General features: G+C 43.3%; 1 protein-coding gene across 3 annotated transcripts in view; it reads left to right on the top strand.

The window, feature by feature from the left end:
- NRDC (nardilysin convertase) overlaps positions 1–22829 on the top strand; it is a 72591-nt gene that overhangs the window by 11793 nt on the left and 37969 nt on the right. The window contains exons 2-9 of one of the 3 annotated variants that reach the window (XM_020987744.2): positions 3989–4271; positions 10110–10223; positions 10375–10456; positions 10943–11096; positions 13125–13198; positions 15488–15583; positions 17702–17824; positions 19625–19682. In XM_020987744.2, the coding sequence (XP_020843403.1) occupies positions 3989–4271; positions 10110–10223; positions 10375–10456; positions 10943–11096; positions 13125–13198; positions 15488–15583; positions 17702–17824; positions 19625–19682 (984 nt within the window). Of the gene's footprint in view, positions 1–3988; positions 4272–10109; positions 10224–10374; positions 10457–10942; positions 11097–13124; positions 13199–15487; positions 15584–17701; positions 17825–19624; positions 19683–22829 lie in introns of those variants that run through there. The other 2 variants (XM_020987746.2, XM_020987745.2) reach the window with 2 other exon arrangements.

Below are 22829 nucleotides of genomic sequence, written 5' to 3'. Positions count from 1 at the left end.
AATTTCTTGTTACTAATTATCAGTCATGCTCTTCTCACACGTGTTTTAGAAAACTCATTGGAAAGTTTGATTATATCACTTCTAGTTATTCAGTACAGAAATCTAAACACATAAAATAAAATAAACCCAGGTTTTAGTGAATTGTTTACTTTATGCTGGCATGAATATTCTGTAGAATATGACATGTAATAAGTTAGTGCACCAAAAGATCCTTGATTTAATCGTTCTGGGTACTCCCTTCAACCATGCAGGCTGTGCCTCCTCTGTGCATTTGATGATTTCATGAGTTACTGTGGCTGAAAAGATTAGTCAGCCAGTCTTCCTATGAAAGATGTAGTCACTTGTGGGGCTCGTTCTTGGCTGAGTAGGATCTGTTACAGCTCGTAAACACTGATACAGCTTTTGAGAATCTAGAGTGGCCTACGTGTGAGATGATGAGTTATTGGGCTAGGATTTCAATAAGCATTCTATTATCCAGAGTCACTAGATCTGGTAGGAGTGACTTCCTAGTAACACCTAGTAACCCCCTAATTCCCAAATTCAGTGGCCTTTTATCCTTATTATCTTTCATACCTGATCTTTGACACTGACCATCTCTTCCTGAAAATTTTCCCTTATATACTTTCTTTTTCTTCTATGATCACTTTTCAGTTTCCTTCTTGGCTTTTCTTTCCCTTTCCATTTTCTAAAAGTAAGTGTTCCCTGAAGTTCTGCTTCTTTACTTCTCTCTTTATATTGGGTAATCTAGCCATCTTTCTGTAGATAATGCACAAATTTCTATCTCCGTCTCATTTCTGTCCAAGTTCTCTAGTCATACATTTGCAATAACCTGTGGACATTTCTACCTGGATCTCCTGCAAGTATCTTAAATTTAACATGTCTGAAACTGAAGTTGTCTTCCAGCACTGTCAGTTTCATATTCTAATTATTTCTAGAATTTTTCCTGACTCCTCCTTGTTCTGACCTTGCTACTGCTTTTACCTGCCTATTCCCCAAACCCTCTTCTCTCCCTGTTAGCCCTACCAAACAATCACCAGCTACTACTGACTCTTCCTTTCCAATGAATCTTGATTCTGGCCTTTTTATTTTATTTTTTTAAGGTTTATTGATGCCTTTTGTTTTCATAGTAGACATTTCCAGATATGCCTACCTCCAAGCTTTCCCTTATAATAAAGCAAAAGCAAAAAAATTTCATCAAAGCCAAATCCATACTCAGAATTCCCCATCTGTGTGTTGAAGGGAGGGAGGGTCATTTTTTCAACTCTGCTTTGAGTCCAAGTTTGATTCATTCCAATAATAATCATCATCATCATCGTCATCTAACATTTTTGTTGTTTGGTTGTATCTGACTCTTGGTAGCCCTATTTGGGGTTTTCTTGGCAAAGATACTGGAGTGGTTTGGCATTTCCTTCTCCGGCTCATTTTATAGATGAGGAACTCAGGCAAATAGTTAAGTGACATGCCCAAGTTTATACAGCTAGTAAGTATCTGAGGCTGGATTTGAACTCGGGTTTTGTTGACTCCCGTATATTTGTGCCACCTAGCTGCCTCATTATTACTTCTTGGCCAAACTTAGCCTCCTAATTGTTTTCTCTTCCTTTAGTCTCTGTCTAACCCATCCTGCACAGCACTGCCATTTTCAGAAACCTGCAATGACTACCTGATACAGAGGACCATAGAACATTAGAGGGTAGAAGATACCTTAGAGCTGATAGTTTAACTTCTACTGGTTGTCAGCGTCTGCTTTGACAGTTCTATTAATAAGATACTCATTATACCAGGAGAGTATTTCATTTTTGCGTTGCTTTAATTGTAACAACCTTGTTCTATGATATTGGTCCTTCTTAACAAGGCCAACTCAATTACATGTATCTTTAGAATCCCATTCCTTCTTGACTTTTTCAACAAATTGCCCCCACTATTTATCCCACCCTTTCTGATCTTCTACCTTTGCTTCTCTGTCTTCTGGTACCTTCCCTCTTTTCCTAACATGCCCAGGTCTCCCTCATCCTTTCAAAAACAAAAACAAACCTCATTAGATACTATCATCCCTGTTAGTTATCATCCTATATGTCTCTTTTCTTTCTTAGACTTCTAGAAAAAACCATCTAAATTCATTGCCTCCAGTGCTCTGTCTTTTGAGCTCTCTGAAGTCTGTATTCCAGTCTCATCACTCAACTGAAACTGCTGTCTTCAAAGTTACCAATGATCTCCTAATTGTCAAATCTAATGAGATTTTCTCAGTCTTTAGCCTTCTCAACTTATCTGTAGCATTTGATGTTGTTGACTGCTTTCCCCTTTTTGGTTTTCAAGATACTGGTTTTTTTTGTTTTGTTTTGTTTTTGTTTTTGTTTTGGTTCTGCTCCTCCCTAAGGGTCCTTTGCTGGACCATTATCTTTGTAATACCTCCTGACCATGAGTGTATTCCAGGCCTTTGTCCTGGGCTCTCCTAAACCCTGACCTTCCCTCTTCTGATCGCTATTTATCCTGTATATAGCTTGCTTTGTGTCTATTTTTTGTGTCTTGTCTCCCCTATTAGATTGTAAGATCCTTGAGGGCAGGGACTGTCTGTTGCCTCTTTCTGTGCCCTCCACAGGACTTAGCACAGGCTCTTAATAAAATGTTCCTTGATTGATTGATTTTTCTCTTTGGAGTTAAATAGAATGAATCTAGTGCCTCTTCCTCATGAAAATTTCTCATTTATCTGAAGACTTCCTATAATAGGCCTTTCTTTTGCAGACTGTCTGCACTTCTTTCAGCTTTTCATCATGTGACATATTTTGAACCCATTCATCGGTCTGTGCTGTTTTTCAGGTTAGATCCAAACTCCTTAGCACGGCGCTCTAACACGTGATTCTGACCTTTCCGCTTTTGTCTTCCATTATTCTCCTTCTCTGTACCCTATATGATACATCAGCCTGGAGAATCAAATTCAGTTGATTTAGGCATTGGAATTCATGTAGATTAATGTGGGCAGCAGCTACAATGACAATATTATTGGTATATTTTACTCTTATAGACCATCAACGGGAAGCTGACGTGTACTGTTGTAGCTGTTCAGTCCTGTGCAACTCTTCATGAGTTCATTTGGGGTTTTCTTGGTAAAGATGCTGGAGTGGTATGCCATTTCCTTTTCTAGCACATTTTACAGATGAGGAACTGAGGCAGACAGGGTCAAGTGACTTGCTTAGGGTCACACAGCAGGTAGTAAGTGTCTGAGGCCAGATTTGAATTCATGAACATGAGTCTTTCTGACTCCAGACCTAGTATATGCACCGAGGGGCCACCTAGCTGCCCTAAGGTAATATATAGCCTACTGCTTTCCTTATGCTGGTAGTACTAAATGAGTAAATATGATTTTATTATGCTGGCAACATTAGTGGTGTTTGAAGGAGGGGCAGCAGCTTGAAACAGTCACCTAACCTAGACTGAACTCCTTCTAGAATTTAAGGTATAGGCCTCAGTGCTACCATTAAAACAATGTGGTGATGGGGGGGGGCGCTGCAATACTAGTGTTGGAATCTATGGAAATGGGAATTGATTCAGAAATAGGGTTAACATAGAGTATTTTGCTTTACATAGGTCACTGTGCAGTCATTTTATGTGTTAAGGGACTTTTATATGCCACTTAGGGATTGCTTCTGAAGGGTAGTAGGTAAGTTAAGTGGCATGGTGGCTAGAAGATTGGAGTCAAGAACACCTGAATTCAGATCCTGCCTGAGGCATTTACCGGTTGTGTGACCCTGGGCAAGTCTCACTTTCCTCATCTGTAACATGAGGGGGTAGGACTTGATGGTTTCTGAAGTCTCTTCTAACTCTTAATATTCAAATTTTGTGTAGTAGCAAAAATACAGCTAAAAAACCTAGAAACTGGAAAATACCATTCTTGTAAAATGCCTGCGCTTTGGAATTCATTTTGTTCAGCTCAATGTTTAGTTGCTATGCATTTAATAAACCTTTGTTTCAAAATGTCTTATGACTTTTGCAGGTACATCAAATTACGGAATGGTTTGCAGGCCCTTTTGATTTCAGACCTAAGTAATGCGGAAAGTAAGTCTGGGGAGGCAACAGATGAGGAGGAAGAGGAAGAAGACGACGATGATGATGATGATGATGAAGATTCAGGAGCTGAAATAGAAGATGATGATGAAGATGACTTTGATGATGAAGATGAACATGATGATGATGATGATGATCTTGACACTGAAGATAATGAATTGGAAGAATTAGATGAGAGGGCAGAAGGAAAGAAGAAAACTACAGAAAAGCAGGTGTGAGCCAAGTCTTTGGTGCTTTTTGAATGCTTGGGGGGAAGGAGGGAGAGCATCCCTTAATGGCAGTTGTATGTCAGTGAAGTTTACCTTTGAGCATAAATGTAATGGTTACGCCTATTAACGCAGATGAGTGGTTTTGAATACAATTTCCGAGTCAGTACTGTTTCCTCTGATGTAGCTCCTGCTACTTAATTTCCAGAACACAGCTGGTTACTTCAGAGCTCTGTTAGGGATTTAATTTTATGGGGAGTCAGTTTGTTATGAAGGAAGAAATCACAGAACTACAGTCAGAAGATAGTCATTTTAGTCCTGACTCTGCTTCCAACTATCATTTGCTTTGCTAAGCTTTGGTTTCCTTATTGATTGAATGAGAATACTGCTACCTGTGCATCTCCTTCATAAGACTGTTGTGAGGTTCCGGTGAATAAATAAATGGATGTACCCGGTCACTTAACTGAACATTTTGCTATTTTAGTTTCTTTTGTTCCTTCTATTACTTTGGCCTTCTTAGTTGATAAGAAAACTCTTAGTCTTTAAATATCATGTGGATATTACTTTGTTACTAACTGTTATATAACTGCTGTAGCTTAACTTGTTTTAGATTTGTCTTTCGAAGTAAATGGTTTCTTCTGCTGAGCTATTTGTCTCATAGAGCAACTCCTGTTTCTTCTGGAACATTTCTCCCTTTTTGCAGGGAGAGAAGCATGATTCCTTTTTGGCTCTGAGCAGCTATGTTGTCTTCCTCTGTCCTTTGGAGAAATGGTTTAAAAAATATGACTTGAAAAAAAGGAATTAGATTATTTTGCAACATATATTCAACTTCTGTGTAGAGCTTTAGTATATGTGATGCCCTGTGGCAGATGATAAAGATATGTAAAAGCTTGTGCCTGACCTCAGGGAGCTTGTTAGCTAATAGGTGAGATAAGTCATATTGCTTTGTATAATAGTTACATATCAAATAAGTTCCTGTGATTAGAAGAAAGTTCCTTTTAGAAATTGTGTTAGATAAACCTGGAGGCCCTCTTTGACTCTTAACACTTGATGATTGCCACATCAATCATCATAAAAATAAAAAAGGTTTTTTTCTAAAGGGTTTTGTAAGAAGTGAGATTAGTAGTGCCATAGATAAAGAGTGGAATGATCAGAGAAGAAAAATTGGAGGAAGAGGAGAGAAACAGGCTGTTGTTTGGTTAGAATTAGAATGCTTGAAAGCTGGAGGGATTTGAGAAAGAACGTGGTCGGATAATCATTGAGTTGGAAGAGAACTCAGACGCCACGTATGTGTGGTCTGACCAGTTCCTGAAGAAGAGCCTCTGCTAGAACAAGTGGTTGCTTAACCTTTGCTCCAAGACCTCCAGTGAGGGGGAGTCCGTTATGCTTTTGGAGGGTGCTGGTGATTAGGGATTTGTCCTGACTTCCAGCCTAGATTTGCTTCTTTGCAGCTCCTACCTGCTGATCCTCATTTGCTTTCTGAAGCCAAGTAGAACAGGCCTATTCCCTCCACCCTTTGATAACTCTTCAGCTATCCCAGTCTTGCTCCTCTCCCCACCACCCCACAAGTCTCTTCTCCACAATAATTGCTAGTTCTTCAAGTTAAGGAGTCCTTTTATGACATGCACTTGAGACCCTGCACCATCTTGGTGGAACACCTGGCCACTCTTTGCCTTGCTAAAGTGTGGTGCCCAGAATTGGATACAGTACTAGTGATGGGATCTCATCATCTCCCTTGTACTGAACACTGTGTGTTTTTTGTTTTTGTTTTTGTCTCTTTTTGCTTTTTGACAAGGCATTCGGGGTTAAGTGACTTGCTCAGGGTCACACAGCTAGTAAGTGTGAGGCCGGATTTGAATTCAGGTCTTCCTGACTCCAAGGCCGGAGCTCTATGCACTGCACCACCTAGCTGTCCCCACTGTGTGTTTCTTAACGAAGCTTGAGATTGTATTAGCTTTTTAGGTAGACATGTCATACCCTCCCCATTTTGTACTTGTCCAGGTCTTTATGATCTTTCAAAGACCATGGACAGTGATTCTGATTCAGCAGTCTCATTTGCTGATTCTTTTAGTACCTGAGCATGTTGTTTGGTTGGGCCTTGTGACTTGAACTCAGAGAGGACAGGTAGGTGTTCCTCCTGTCCACTTTGTATCAGCTTTTTTTTCTGTCCTGTCAAATTTACAGATCACTTTTACATGGCAGAAAAGGCAAAACAAGCAAAATCACCTTTGAGCAACTCTTCCTTCTCTCCGTTGTCAGTTATCATTATGCTGATTCCCTCAATCAATAGCCATGTTGCTCCTTTGACTGTCTTCGTTTCTCCAGTGTAACTTTAAAAAACCTCTCATTTTTGTTTCCTTTCTGGGTATTTGGTAGCTGTGGCTATCCCCCTTGCAGAAGCAGTTTCCAGGCTGCCTTCCTACAGATGTTGCTTTCCACGATGATGGCTGAGGGTCCTGGGCTGGAGGCCGTGTTCCTGCCATGGCTCTTGAGGTCAGCAGCTTAGGCTGTCCCTACCATGCCCTGAGGACAGATGGTAGTCAGTTTGGTGGTTTGATTTGCCTGGCAAGGAATATCTTGCTGCTTCACCTAGACTGGTTTGTCTGCCCAGTGTGTGGCAACTGGTTGAATTTCTCTTTCATATTTATTTCTCTCACAGTGCCCAGCATAGTTGTCTTGGCTGATAAATGCTTTAAATTGAATGGCTAAATTTTAGAAAATGTTGTGTGTGTTTTTTCTGTTTAAAAAATTTTTAATATAAGCATTTGACGTGGGGTTCGTTCTAGAATGGTGCATTCTAGATTTCAGTTAACGGTTTGGCTTAAATTCCTAGTTTTTTAGAGGGTGGACAACATCTCTCTAATCTGTTCCTACTGCCCCCAACCTAGTGCAGGACTTCGTTGCCGCCTGTCTTCCTGAACAGTCACAACGGTCTCTTAACTGGCTTCTTGGCTCTTCTCTCCTCCCTCCAGTCCATCCTTTACAAGTTATCAGGACAGTCCTTCTTACGCACGGATCCTGTTACAGTGTCTTCAGTGATTCTCTTTTGCTTTTGGAGTCATGTTCAAATTCCTCCTGTCCCTCTGTCTGCCATGTTGGACCCTGCACAGCTACAACATGCTTCCACCTGACTTTCCCAACTTACCTTCTATGATTCCTTTCCCCCTGTGTTCCTGCCAGACTGGGCAGCCTTCATCCCCTAGTCTCCAGCAGTCACTATGCTTTCCTGCCTCCATCAGATGCACACCTTCCTGTCCTTTTGATTTGGGTGGGTCCTTGAATGTCCAGCCTGACCTCCTTCAGGAAGCCTTCTCTGATTCCCCAGTTGCTAACAGTCTTTTCAGATGGAATGTACCTCTCTGACATGCTTATTGTGCAGTCTTGTGTATCAGACTGTTCTCTTAGGTAGGCTCAGCTGGTGGGACGCTCGGACCGGGACTTGTCTCAGCGTCGTATTTTTGCTGGCATGATGCTCTGTACCCAGTAGGTGCTTAATCAGTGTTGGTTGTTGTTGAGCTTGGACTAGTGGAGGAGCCTACTGCTGCTTGGACTGTGGGAGAAAGTAGACGATGGGCACTGCTACTCCCCCGAGGGGGCAGGAGGGTTGATGGAGGATAATCTGCCCTTCGCTTTCCCTCTCTTTTCCTTGACTTGTCCTAGATGTGCAGTGCTTTGAGATGACAGGAATGGAGTTGGGGCTTTGAAATCAAGGGCCATTTGAAGATTGTGAGGGATTTGATTTGTTCCTTGGTTTTTCTTGACATTCAGTATGAGCATTTGAAAACTGACCTAGCATCATCTGCATTTCGTTAGCCCTTGAGTACTTTGTAAAAAATATCTTCACGTACACATCAAAAGACCTAGCCAGACCATTAACATTTTTTTTTTTTACTTTCTCTGTCTGCTTTAGTGAGAGATCTGCATTTCTGATTCGTTTCTCTAGAAATGACCAGTAGAAAAAGGCTGGCTCATCTTTGTTTTTACTTTGGGAAGCAGTTTAGTGCAGTGGAAAAGCTAGCTCCATTTTAGAGTCAAAGGACCTGGATTCAAAACCTGCCTTACCTGTATGACCTGGATGAGTCACTAAACATTTCTGGGCCTCAGTTCTCTCATTTCTGAAATGATGGTCCCTTTCAGTTCTGAATCACTAATCTTATGATACTTTTTTTTTTCTTCTGCCTTCCTTTTCTCCTTTATTTTCTTCTTAATGTTTTCCTTCTTCATGGCCTCTTCCTCACTTTCCTCATCCAGGCAGTGATCACTCTTCTTCTGGATGGTCACTAAAAGGGGCATGGTAAGACTTGAAAGCAGAGTCGTTTGGAAGTGGATTTTGATTTGGAAGCAGTAGGATGGTGGGGGTGCTAGCCAGACTGTGAGAAAGTCGAGGAGGCTATAGCAGCAGCAAAAGGAACCAAGGCCTGACCTAGAAAACAGGTTGATGACTTCGTGGGAGAAAAATGACTTGAGAATGTGGTGGGGGATTTGTAGTTTGTTTAGAGACTTGAGCACCTGACGTGTTAAATCTGACTTAACGTTGTGAGTATTAGTGAAGCTCAATATAAACATTAACCAGTAAGGAAATGGGAAGAAAATAATTTTGCTGCTTTTTGGAATATTTTGCATATGATTGTGATTGTCAAGTTCGTTAGTTTTGTGAACCCATCTTCCCTTTACCTCTATACCTTCTGGAAGGGAGATTTCTTCTCCAGCTGTGAATTTCTATTATATAAACAGGATTGAAATTTAAGTGTTGTATGTGTGACTTAAGGCTTCATTAATCCAGTCTGGCTAGAAATTCTCAAACAAAATTCTCAACATTCAGGAGCCTATATATGCTTAGCTCAGAGCTGTCTAATAGCCTGTGGTTTAGAACACCTTTTTCAGAAGTTCCTTCACTCCTAATGATCAGGACAAGAATGCTTTGTGGGGTAGTTGGGGCAGAACACAGAGAAGGCAATCATTTTATTTGAACAGAACGGGTCAGGCTTTGACTTGAAGATGTGTCATGTAAGAGGATGTCTCCAGTGTCATTAGGCAAGTTATGTCATGAGCTAAAGTTTGCAAAATGCCCCTTTTGGTATCGAGTGAATCTGTGTGGTTTTTCTACACGTAGCCCCTTTGCTTTTTTGCAACATACTAGCAATTCCTTAGGGTTTTTCTTGTTTTTGAAAGCTATCTTTACAAGATAATCATCCCATTTAATGAGTAACCAGAGGAAAGATGGGTTCAACTAGATGTGTTCCTTTATAAAATCCTGGGCATGCTGCCTCAACAATTTCATTTTCTGGCTTTGGAGATTGTATTTTTAACATTCTTTTCCCATCTCTTTACCTGTATCCTAAGTTGATATAGAAGCATAACACAGTGACTTACTGTTGGTAGAAAAGAAAGAGTTCTGAACCCATTTGGAATGTCTAGCAGCCATTTTAATTTCTCATTTATTTCCTGAATTCCCTGAAATGTTGGGAGAAATGGTGACATGTAAAACATTCTATATAAAGACAAAAACAATAAGTGATGAATTCATAAGCTTCCTTCAAATGGGGAAGACACTTTTTATTTAACAAGCTAAGCTTCAAATAAAGCCATTTGTTTTCTCATTGACCTAGTTATTTCCAATTTTAAAAAATTTCCCTCTTTTTGCTTAAAAAGGAAAAAAAATTTCATGACTGCCTCCTTGAAAGGGCCCCCTTTTTCCTTGGGCTGTGGGAGGATAAATGAACCTGTAATTCCTTAGAGGTCTCCATGGAACTAAGAATGCTGCCTTTGCATTCAGCTCAGGTCTCTAAGAGAGAACAGGAGCTCTGGTGCTGACACTAAACGGCCATTGGGTGGGCTGGCCAGTCCGCCTTCTTTCCTTTTCTGTCTGTTTCTGCTTCTTTCCATAGGTCGGCACCTGTTCAGACATTGCCAGAAAGTCAAGAGGAGGAGCAGCAGGGTGAAACTGACACAATTCTGGTGAGTTTCACTTTGCTGCTCCTCCTGATACTGAGGGAAAGAACTGTGGCCTTTTGTTGGAAAGGCCACTTGCAAATGTGTCCTTAAGATGAGGTGCTGCTGGTACTTTCTAAAGACAACTCACTATTGGCACGTGTCCTTCTCACTCTAGTCTGCAGCTGCGCTTTGTGTTGGAGTCGGAAGTTTTGCTGATCCAGATGACCTCCCTGGGCTGGCACACTTTTTGGAGCACAGTAAGATATTTTGTTCTAAGATGCCAAAGTCTAGTTTTTAAATGTCTAGTGTTAGGCAACTCTCTTAAATTGCAAATTGCAGAGAAGCTCCTGATTTGCGTTGATAGAGAAAGTTTTTCAACTGAGAGTTACTTAGTGTGATGAGATCACAAGTCCAGTTTAAGAAAAATAAAGATTTTATAAATTCACTTTAAATTCAGATTTACTATTGGTTTGGTAGAAAAATGCCAAGTAAGGAAAAGTATCAAGTATTTAATTTACAAAGACTGTCATGAACATTTGGGTCCTGAGAGTTTGGAATACATGGAAGACAACTTTGATTTGCCCTCTAGATGCACAAGTTATTAGAGGTGAAAGGGACATGTGTGCTTTGTGTAAACCTTTTTTTAGCTGAAAATTATCTTACTTTGGATCTCTTGACTTCTTGTCTTAAGTTAGTACTCTTGGTGGCATCCTCTGAAAATCAAGTTTTGTTTCTTTTCCTAGTGGTTTTCATGGGCAGCCTGAAATATCCGGATGAGAATGGGTTCGATGCTTTCCTGAAGAAGCATGGGGGCAGTGACAATGCCTCAACAGACTGTGAACGCACAGTCTTCCAGTTTGATGTCCAGAGGAAATACTTCAAGGAGGCGCTCGATAGGTAATGAATTCAGACCAGCAGGAGGAGCTGCTGCATGTGAAGGCAGAAGGCACATGCAGACACTCACCGGAGCTGAGACATCACCTTTTGAGAGCTGGCATTTTATAAAAATGTCCATTATCTCATTCATTCATGTAAGGGTTGCAAGGGGTTGTACTATGAATCTGTTGAATTACCGCAGGATCATTTACTGAATCCCTTTGGGACAGGAAGAGAGCAAAGTAATAGAAACAGCCTCATTTGTTATAAAAGCAGATTGTCTCACTAAAGATTCCTAAGCAAAAAGGAATGGGATGGCTTGCCTTGGGTTGTTGGATTCTCCCTCCTGCCTCTGTCAGCCCAATGCTGGATGATTGTCTATCTGAGGATTCTCCTGTGAGTTGCACTAGATGCTGCCTGAGACTCTTTTCAACACTCCATTTTTGTGATTCTCTGACAAGGGGTGTTTATCTTTGAGTGTGTTTTGCACTTAGAAAAGGTTTTTTATTTTTTTGATGGGAGATGCAAATGCAGTTTAGTGCATTGATATAAGTTTGACACAATTAAGGTATATAAAACAGCATACAGGGAAGAAATGCTTCTCTTTCAGTATTCAAGTAAGATAGTCAGCCCCTCTGAACGGATGGCGATTGGTCGCATGAGACTCCCCTGGCTCTTTCTGCTGGAAAGTCAGGAATGACCAAGTGACTTATGAAATCCTGGTCATCTTCTATTGCTTACAGAAGTCACTAAGAAGCTCTTTCTTCCTGGGTTTGAAATCGTTGAATTCATTTATGGTGCAGACTTTTTTTGTTCTTAGTATGCCTTCAGGTGACAAGAAGATTACCCCCCTTTTACCTGGACCTCACCTTCTCACTCCAGAATACTTCCCTAGAATTTATCAGAAGAATGGTGTTGCTGGAGAGGTCATTGTTGAGGCTTACCATCTGTAGGTTACCTGATCCTTGAAATAGAAGGTTCTGTGGTGATCTTATCAGTAGCATCACAAGTACAGCAGAGGTGTGGCATTCATAGTACAGATACTGCAAGAGATTAGCCTAGGGTTCATTAGGAGGAGAAGGAAGAGGACTCTTTCAAGGAGCTTATTTTGAATTCCTGTTTTTTATATTGATATCTTTTAAAATTTTCTTTATTATGAATTTGGCAAACATGAACATTTCCATATATAAAAAAGAATAGAAAGGAGATTTTATATGAAACTGACTCATTCTTACCTATAGCTTTAAAAAAAAAACATGAGGTTTAATTGAGGGGCAGTATGGCATAGTTGAAAATTTCCCTGTTTTAGCAGTTGGATAAAGTCTAACAGGTCTACCAGCATGCAGGTGCTTGAGCTCATATGTGTCTTTAAATATAGTGTGAAATAAAAAATTAATGAGGGTTTGTTCAGCAAGGACGATATCACTGCTTGGCTTATATGTTTTTTGATTTTCTTATAATCTGAAAACTGTTTTTCTCTAAGATTTAAGCAGTTTAACTGCCTTAGTGTGTAACAAGTTATTGATCTTAGATTAATGCTTTGAATAGTTAAAAAGCATTTTGTTGTCTTGAGATTAAAGTTAGAGTCGAAAATCTTATTTAGGTCAATCTGAGCACATGAAAGGTAGTGTTGCTTGGTAGCATTGGAGTCAGGAAAACCTGGGCTGCAGTCCTGCGTCTGCCCAGTACTGGCTGTGTGGCCCTGGGCAAGTCCCTCACCCTCCCCTTGTCCAGGCAGTTCTCTAAGGCTGGAAGTTGCAGAGCAAGGAGTTTCCGTGCCAGGTCTTGTTTCCCTTTCTAGGCATGTTAGAGTCACACCTGATTGGTGAACACTGATAAGCAAAGAAACGGTTTTTATTTTTTTTTTTGAGGCAGTCCCAGTTAAATGACTTGCCCAGGGTCACACAGGCAGTAGGTGCCTGAGGCCAGATTTGAGCTTAGGTCCTCCTCACTTCTAGGTGGTGCTCTATACACTGCACCACCTAGCTATGCCAAAGAAACTTTTCTTAAAGGTTAGTGTGCAAAATCAATTATTGTTCATTTTCCCAGGTGGGCGCAGTTCTTCATTCATCCCCTGATGATTAGAGATGCCATTGACCGTGAAGTGGAGGCTGTTGATAGTGGTAAGTGATACATGTGTTGTCCCTTCAAAAAAATGGATTCTGAAAATTAGATACCCAGGATACTCAACCTTCATTTTCACTGGGCCTTGTAGTAGTGTAGTGGCTGACCTTGGAGTCAAAGACCTGGGTTCAGGCCCTGCCTTTGACACACACAGGCATGTCATTTAACCCTTCAGTGCCTCAGACGTTGGGAGAGGGACTCCCTACCCAAGTAGTCCCAGGTCAAGTTCTTGTCCACATCCCTGTGTCTTCTGGTACAATCAGGAAGCTTAGTAGCGTTTCTTGTTAAAGGTGATGGTGCCGCTCGAGTGCACATCACTGAAGTTGCAGGCTCTGAGATGGATGCTTTTTGGAAGGAGTCTCATTCATATTGATAGAGGAATTCACATTTTTTTCTTTTTGTGAAAAGCATTCTAGAGCACTGTGTGACATCCTGTCTTTCTGTCCTGTCTTGCCTTTCTATCATTGGGCCCTGATGCCTTGATGCACTTCACAGGGGTGCTTTGGTTTTCACTTATCTTAGAGGCAGCTGTTCCAAGTGGAAAAGGACCCTGGATTTGGAGTCAGAAGGCCTGAGTTAAATTCTGCCTCTGGATCTTACTAACAGTGAGGTCTTGATGAATGCACTGTTCCTCCTGGGGCCCTCTTCTTCTTCTTTTTTTTTTTTTTAGTGAGGCAATCAGGGCTAAGTGACTTGCCCAGGGTCACACAGCTAGTAAGTGTCAAGTGTCCAAGGCCGGATTTGAACTCAGGTCCTCCTGACACCAGGGCCGGTGCTCTACCCACCGTGCCACCTACCTGCCCCTCTGGGACCTCTTCTTTCACAGGGTGGTTTTGAGGATCAGGTGAGGTAGTGTGGTGTCCGTAGAGCTCTATAGAAAGGTCAGCTGTTATTGGTACCTCATTATTTCCCCAGAACGTGAGGTCATTGTTTTCACAGGTGAACAGTGTGAGCCACATGATGTAAGTGGTTGATTTAATTCTCTGTTAGAGTAGGACAGAATCCCAGTTTAACCACTGCTTTCTCACTTGCCATTGAAATCTAGATGGCATACTTGTGTAATGAAAATTGAGTGCTTGTGGATCAGGGAGATTTATATTGCTCAGATGTGGGAACTGACTCACTTTTAATCAGTCAGCAAGTGCAGTCAGTTCTACTGTGATGCTTTTTTTGAAAACAAGTCTGTTTCAACGTAACCTGTATGTTAGGGAACAATTTGAGCGTAACACGCATTCTATGTTTGCTGTGTGTGGTTTCATCTTTAACAAACACTAGGTGAAAGAAAGCAAAGACCTGCACCCGGCTGAGCTGAGCTGTGTAGGAACACACAAACCACACACACACTCCTCACACATCTGCCAGCCACCTCAGTTCGCTGTGTCTGTTCTGCCATTCGTTCACATTGGCAGTCTTTTCTGTATGAAAAAATCATTCCTTCAAGGTCTCAAACATATCTAAGCATTTTGGTTCACAAATGTCTGGGATTCTTTGTGCTGTGGTTATGTAAGTCAGCCTGCATTGGGTTGGTATCTTCACTGATTGGTAACTCCTGCATATGGGATAATGGGCTGATTGATTTCGAGCTGGAAAGATTTTTCAAGGACAGCTAGTTCAACCCCTTCATTTTATAGATGGGAAGACTGAGGCTGAGAGAGACAAGGTGACTTGTCCAGGGGTGGAGTCTGAACCTGGTTCGTCTGACTCCAAAGGCAGTGTTCTTTCCACTGTACCATGTTCTTGGTTTAGATTAAATTATATTTAGTATTCTGGGTTAGGAAAGCATGCAGTACATTCTAGAATGGTCACTAATGAAAGTGCCTTAAAAAATGCTCAGTGTTTAAAAGGTATGAAAAATAAACCATGTTTCCTAATGGTGCCTGTGAAAGGAAGCATCATTCTATCTGAGCATGGAACCTGTGTCTGGCACTGGGCTCAGTACTGTATGGAAAGGGAGAGGGACTGGGGACTGGTGGATTTCACAGCCAGGAGCAGAGCAGCCAGCTCTGCCAGCTCCCTTGTCACTTCTGGGTGCCCTGATTGCTAAAGGGTGCTGTCAGCTAATGAGGGGTGTGCTTGTATTGAAGATTCTCTTGAAGTTCCAAGACACAGGGAATGTTCTGTGCTCGATTCTGTCTGTAAGTGTGACTTTCCGGATGCCAAGAGCTACCTCTACAGAGATTGCACATACTACTACATGTAGAGATTATATGTAGTGTTGTCCCCATGGGCTCCAGGAAGGCTCCCTGGCTGCATTCTTGCGTTAACTCATCCTTCTTTGTAATTAACAGAATATCAACTTGCAAGACCTTCAGATGCAAACAGAAAGGAAATGCTGTTTGGAAGCCTTGCCAGGCCTGGGCATCCTATGGGGAAATTCTTCTGGGGTAAGTTGGGTTCTAAATGCATCCATCTTGTTTTGGTTCAGATTGTTTCATGAAGACTGAGCCCTTTAGTAGGAAAGCTGTTGAAACAGCCGGCCACTATGTGCCCTGGCTTTACGTCAACACAGTTTGCTCTTGATGGCAGGGCAATGAGTTAGCTTCATAATAGAGTGTTTAGACCCGGCTTGGAAACACTGATGACTTGAGGGGCAGCCAGTTAGAATGAGCCTGCCTGGGACCAGAGCGTGCCCTCGTTTATTTGAGTCCAGCGTATGTTCTGACCGAGCTGGTTGGATGAAGGGTTTCCCATCGAAGGACCTGCTCTCGTCCTACGTCAGTGTGGTTAGCACTGCTTTCTGACTGTGCTGTTACCTTCCTTTCTGTTAAGGACCACGTTGCCATTTTTGACTTTGTAGCCACAACACCTCAGATACACGCTGAGCGTTTGTTGCTTAGTAAAGCTCTGTGGAGTGGACTAAACCTGGGCATCTTCCAGTGATCTTTCTGGACTCTTCTGAGAAAAGGGCTTTAGAGAGCAGCTACAGAAGCGCGCATCAGACGCCTGCTTTGTACGAAGTGTCGCGTGTCTAGGCCCTGGAGCTTGTTATGTATTTCCAAGGAGAAGAAATTGAGTGGTTTTTTCCCCCCCAAGAATATTGTTGATAGATTAGCTTTGTGGTTTGTTTTAAACATTGAGAGAAAATTTGTTTCAGATATGAGAGGGATGATTCTAGGGACTTTTCTGTTTCCTGTTGGTGAACAGCAGTACCTTTTATGTTCCACGAGTAGCCTGTTTCTGGGGTCACCTGTATGTGCTCTAGCCTTTGCGCTGGGGATGGCAGTGTGGGACAGTAGGGGCTGGCCCTGGATGCTGTCCTTTTAGCCTGCGGTGGGTGCTCTAGGTCCGATGCTTAAAGGAAGCATCGTCATGTCAGGAGTGACTGGCCCTTGGGATGACCCTGCAAAAACAAGCATAAGCCATACACAAGCTCCCCCGTAGGCACATTTAATTGAAATTTACGCTCACTTATTTCCACTCCATCTGCTACCAATGGTGTTCATAAGTTGTCAGACGGATATGACCTGAGAAGTAAGGCAGTAGGAGGAAGCATGGAATTAATAATTACTTTTTTATAAAGCATGTACTGCTGGGAACTCTGCTGAGTCCAGGCTGACCCCGGTTTGCTCTCCCCTCTTTGGAGCCTTTCCAGCTGGTTTTGGGAATTATCAGAACTAACTGTGCTGGTAGAGCCTTGGGAAACTCTGGGGTACCTAAAGCCATCTTAGAGAGGGCCTGTGGGGAGGAAGTCTTGCCTATAGAATGTCTAGTGGCCTAGGGTGGAGTGGTTCTGTCTCTTTCCAAGGGGTTTAGTTATTAAAGGACCAAAGAGATCCTGCTAGTTATACTTGTGATACAGTGCCATGGAGACAGTTCCAAGAGAAGTCCTTTGTTCCCTCCAGGCCTGTGGCTTCTGACTGAGCCATAGATGTACCTGGGTTTTAGATGTATCCATCAGTACTTAATTGGGATCAGAGTCAGGCCATTTGGTTGGGTTTTTTTTTTTACGTCAATTGGGGTTAAGTGACTTGCCCAGGGTCACACAGCTAGTAAGTGTCAAGTGTTTGGTCTGAGGCCAGATTTGAACTCAGGTCCTCCTGACTTCAGGGCCGGTGTTCTATTCACTGTGCCACCTAGCTGCCCTGAGTCAGGGCATTTGGAAGTCAGTTTGCCATGTAGTAAAAGAATACATTGCAGCTTAGGTTACTGAAACTGGTTATGCTATTGACAGTGATAAATAGCTCTGAATGTTTGGTTTCCCAGTTTCTTTATCAAACAGGATAAATGCAGCACAGTTATTTGAATATGATATTTCTTTGGGTTCATGAAGAATTGGAACATGTCAGGAGCAGCTCGGTGGTGTAGTGGATGGAGCACCGGCCCTGGAGTCAGGAGGGCCTGAGTTCAAATCTGGCCTCAGACACTTGACATTTACTAGCTGTGTAACTCTGGGCAAGTCACTTAACCCTGATTGCCTAAGGAAAAAAAAAATGGAACCTATGAGGTTGGTGTTAGTATCTTAGCAGTCTGTTTTGCTGTACTCACTCCTTCATCTTTCCTAGGGAATGCAGAGACCCTCAAACATGAGCCGAAAAGGAATGACATTGACACCCATGGCAGACTTCGAGAATTCTGGCTGCACTATTACTCTGCCCATTATATGACCTTAGTGGTGCAGTCAAAAGGTAGGATGTCTGCTCTGCTGTTTTATGGTAATGATGGTGTGCCTGGCTTCAGGACGAGCTGCAGGGTGGCAGTGGGAAGGCAGGAACCACGTGACTGCCTCTGGAAGCAGGTTTATGAGCATCACTCGAGGGCTGCCAGTAAGAGATAGTCCACAGTGGGGCAGCTAGGTGGTGCAGTGGATAGAGCACCGACCCTGAATTCAAACCCGGCCTCAGACACGTAACATGCACTAGCTGTGTGACCTTGGGCAAGTCACTTAACCCCATTGCCTAGCCCCCCCCCCCAAATAGTCCGCAGGATCAGTCTGTCTCCCTGCATTAGATGCAGACTTTTTTTGTCTCTCCTGCTACACTGGATTTGGTGAAATAGGGAAAATGTTATTTGCTGAGCTGCCCTCCAGTGCCCCCTGTAGGACACTTGCATTAACCTGAGCTCAAGCCCTTTACCAAGCCCGTGTGGCCTTTGTTGGGTAGAAAGAACTGGCAGAATATGCACGGTTTGAATCCAGTTTGCCCTCAAGTCAGCAGACTTCCTCATGATCTGGGTCTCCATTTCACGGCCTCCCCGGATATCCACCACATATCAGCCTCAGATGACATGGTTTTGGTCTCTCAACCCGATGGGCTTTGTTGTGCCCCGGCCTTGCCCAATCCAGGCTCCATTACACACTGCTATTTGGCTCTGGTGCTGGCTCTCTCAGCCTCATCTTTTCTGGCTTCATATTCCCGTGTTCAGTTACCAAGATGGTTTTTCAGTTTTGGCCGAGTACTAGTGAAGGGTGGCTGCTGCCATGGCTGCCTGCCCGTCTCTTGTCTCCAAGGCGGGTTGGGGGCGGGTAGCTAACCTCTCTTGGAACTTGCTAACAAGACACGTACAAGGTAAACCACAGGCAGCATGAATGTGTTTTGAATAGAACGCATTAATGTGGAGCAAATGGAGCCTTTCTGTGCCAAGCCATTTAGGAGGAAAAGAAAGAATAGGGTTAGATGGGGTCAGGCAAGGACACCTTTCCATTTGGGAGTGGCTTCAGTAGACGAAGATCCAGAATTGTGGGATTTTAGAGCTAGTGTGAATCTTAAATAGAGATCATCTAGTCTTAACTCCCTTATCTTACAGATGAGGAAACTGAGAATCTGGAGAGGTTGTGGCCTTTTATGGCAAGTGCCTGGCCTAGTCTAAATCTTTCCTGGGCTCCTGGCCATTGGGAAGAACATCTTCCCTTCCGAACCACTGTTTTCTCTTCTCCTCCCTTTCTCCTGCGATTGCCATGCTACGGTTCCAAACCTCTTGGCCACATAGCTTATCTGGTATAAAGTTAGCTGTCTCTTAGGATTCGGCCATTTCTTCTCTCTGAAATTCTCCTGGAAAAAAAATAAGGCATTTTTTTCTGTCAGAGTTTATTTTCCCTTAGTCTTCCTTTAACCAAGCCAGACTTTTTGGAGCAAGGTTTTCTAGTTTATTTGGCTGGGCCATCCCTTCCAGGGTTGGAAGGCTCATTTTTCAAGCCTCATATCCATCTCAGATGTGAGTCCACTGGGACCTTGAGAGGTGAAGCTAGGTTGGCACCCTGATGCTATCCCTCTGTCACCACCTCATTCCAGTCTGTAGCCACTCATTTTATGGAGAAGAGAGGAAGCTCGGGCATAGAGAGGTTGTGAATTGGTCACTTGTTAGCAAAGCTGAGATTTAAGCCCAAGGTCTCTGCCTCTAAATCCAGAGTTCTTTCCATTAAATGGTCACAAGCAGTCTGTTGCCTTGAATAAATACATTGCATTTCAAGTCTCTTTTCTATTTTCCAGAAACACTTGATACCTTGGAAAAGTGGGTGACTGAAATCTTCTCCAACATCCCAAACAAGTAAGAGGTTTCTTTTCATATTTAGAACTGAAAGGTCATCTAGTCCTAGGCCCCTACTCCCTTGTTTATTACCAGGACCCAGAAGTAAGATGAATTGCCCAAGGTCTTACTCTTAGGCTAGCACCTTTTCCAGGAGTCAGAGTTAGAGAAAGGTATTTACAAACTGGAAGTCATTACTGAATGCTCATGAAAAGATCTCGTCTTGTTTTTGAAGTGTTCATTTCTGTTTAGGGATAACTGAGGAACAGATTGCCTGCTTGCCTGATGGCCATACAATTTTGAGAGCATTGAGGAAGGCCCCTTGCGTGCTAGGGTGGGAGGACAAGGCCCCTTGGTGCCCAGGATGGGTGGTAGTAACTGCCCATGTCACTGTCAGTTAGAAAGGTCTTGATTAACTGTATGTCTTGTGCAAAGCCCTGGGCCAGAGACATAAGAGAGGTTCCTGCCCAAATTGACCACACAATCTAAGGGGTAGTGCAAGGTGAAATAGAGGGGCTTCAGATAACACACAGACAGCAACGTTGTGGGACAACCGGGCAGGGAAGGGGAATGTTAGATTTAATGGAGGAGGTCAGCTTCCTCAAGGCACTGGTGTTTAAAGAGCTCTGAGTCTTGGAGGAGGTGGAGAGGGTAGACATTGCAAGGATGACACGGGCCAAGGCCAAGGTGGAGTGGAGGACCAGGTAGGCCAGTGCCTCCAGTGTTGGGAGGGAGGACAGTTAAGACAAAGCTGGAAAGGTAGGTTGGCAGCACATCGGAAGACTGTTAACGTGAGGCTCAGGAATTGCAATTGTCAGTCATTCGATAAACATTATGCGCCTGTTGTGTGCCAGGAGCCGTGCAAGACAGCCCTTGCTCTCGAGGAGCTCATGGTATAATGGTGGAGACAGTTTGCAAACACATACGTACGGACAAGCTATAGACAGGATAAATTTGAAATAATCAACAGAGAGAAGGCATTAGAATTAAGTAAGAGGCATAAAGAAAAGCTTCCTATAGGGCCAGGCAATAGAGAGTCATCGTAAAGGCCTCTAGAGGACACCATAGTGGATAGAGCGCTGGGCTTAGAGTCTGGAAGACCTGAGTTTAAATGTGGCCTTAGACACTAGCTGTGGGACCCTGGGCAAGTCACTTAAAATGTCTGCCTCAGTTTCCTCAACTGTAAAATGAGGATAATAGCACCACCTATTTCTGAAGATGGTTATGAGGATCAAATGAGATAATGTTTGTAAAGTTAAGAGCGCCTGGCATATAGTAGGCATTTAATAAATACTTGTTCTCTACCCCCTTTTCTTCCCCTTGAAAAGCTTTGAGTAGAAGAGGGATATGTTCAGATATTTGGTGAAGGCAGATGAACTGGCAGTTTGTCCGTGATGAGTTAAAGAAGGGGAACTAGAGGGAAGACCACCAGTGGGTAGATCTGGGGTAATAGGAGTAGATGGGAGATAGCCTTCCCTGTTGGGGTATGGGTGGTAAGGAGTCACTGGGCGTAAAAAAGAGGGAGCAGAGGCCAGAGACTTTGTGGAGATGATGACGATTTTTCTCTCTCCTTCCATTTGGAGCCCCATCTTTTTAAAAAAGGAATTCTGAGAATGTTTTAGGGGGGTATGGGTTCGAATTTTTAAAAGTACCCCCAAATTAGCAGAATTATGAAGGAAGATTTTGGTAAATAAAAGAAATCCTTTTTCCTCTTCTTATGCCTGGTGGTAAACAGCAGACTTTTTCCTTGTGCTGAAAAATCTTTTTTTTTTTTGGTTAGGCAATAGGGGTAAGTGACTTTCCCAGGGTCACACAGCTAGTAAGTGTCAAGTGTTTGGTCTGAGGCCGGATTTGAATTCAGGTCCTCCTGACTTCAGGGCCGGTGCTCTATCCACTGAGCCACCTAGCGGCCCTTGAAAATCTTAACATTAGGAAAAGAAAAGAACCCAGAAGGTCGCCCGCCAGCTTGATTTGGAGCGCGTGACTCATCATCAGTTGAGCCTCATTCAGATTTGCGCAGGTGGTCAGCGATGCCGTTACAGCACTGGGGCATCTCAGGAGATTTCTGATTTCGTCCATTTGTCTTGGGCGCTCCGTCAGTGGAGTTCTGGACCCTTCTGCATTTCAGGGAAAGGCATCTCTAGTTGTGCTTTGGAAATAGTCTTGTCCTGGGGTGCTGGGTCCTGCCACCGTGGGCTGCCGGGCAGCCTGTCACTAGGCTCTCACTCAGAGCCGTTGGAGGTTGGTGGGGTCTGCTGAGCACCCCCTGCAAGAACCGCAGGAGCGCCTCTCACTGTGCTGTGAGGGGCCGACGGAGGAGCTTTGTTTGAGAAACAGCAAAATCTGTGCTCAACTGACCTTCACCGCGTTTGAAACCTCACGAGGGGCTGGGAAATCACATGTGGGAAAAGTACCGAGGTGAGGTCCAGTGAGTTCAATGTGGGCTAGCCACTAAAGCTTCTGATTCTGAAGTAGTGGTTATTGAAGACGCAGAGTGTGTGTGTGTGTGTGTGTGTGTGTGTGTGTGTGTGTGTGTGTGTGTGTGAAGTAGGCCGTTTGGGCCTGAGGATGAGACCAAACACACACGGCAGACTTCCATTGGTATAATTTGTTGATGTAAAAAGAAAGGGTAGCATGGTGTTGCACTCTGTAGCTGCTCGGGGTCCCTTTGGGCCTGATCCAGGACCTGCCATTGCCCATGTGGGGCCCAGCCAGCACCAGGTCGGCTCTGCTAGGGCTGTACACTGATCAGAGGGGCTTCGGGACCCTCTGCTTCTACGTAGCCATCACGAGGCACCCGCAGGTGGTGGTTTCTTAGTCACTCAAGCATCTTCTGTCCACTTGTTCCCTTCCGGCCTCTGGAGATCAAGGCCAGGCCTGTATATGCACTTCGGTGTCTGTGTCCATGAATGATTATGGTAACAATGGCGATGATAGTGCTAGCAGTGCTTGTTTTCAAGCACTTTAAGGTTTGTGAAACACTCTACTGACATCTCATTTGAGCCTCACCACAGCTCTTTGAACTAGGTGCTGCTGTTATTCCCATTTTGTAGATGAGGAAACTGAGGTTATCTCCCTTGTCAGAATATGCATCAGAATAATTGGCTAGAGGACAAGAACTATGCCTTAGGCATCTTTGTCCTTGCCCATTCTACATTGTACAGGCCC

The sequence above is a fragment of the Phascolarctos cinereus genome, unplaced genomic scaffold, assembly GCF_003287225.1.
Source record: "Phascolarctos cinereus isolate Bilbo 61053 unplaced genomic scaffold, phaCin_HiC Scaffold_5;HRSCAF=322, whole genome shotgun sequence".
Lineage (NCBI taxonomy): Eukaryota > Metazoa > Chordata > Mammalia > Diprotodontia > Phascolarctidae > Phascolarctos > Phascolarctos cinereus.
The sequence above is the reverse complement of the archived record's forward strand: the minus strand, read 5'-3'. Positions and strand labels throughout refer to the sequence as shown.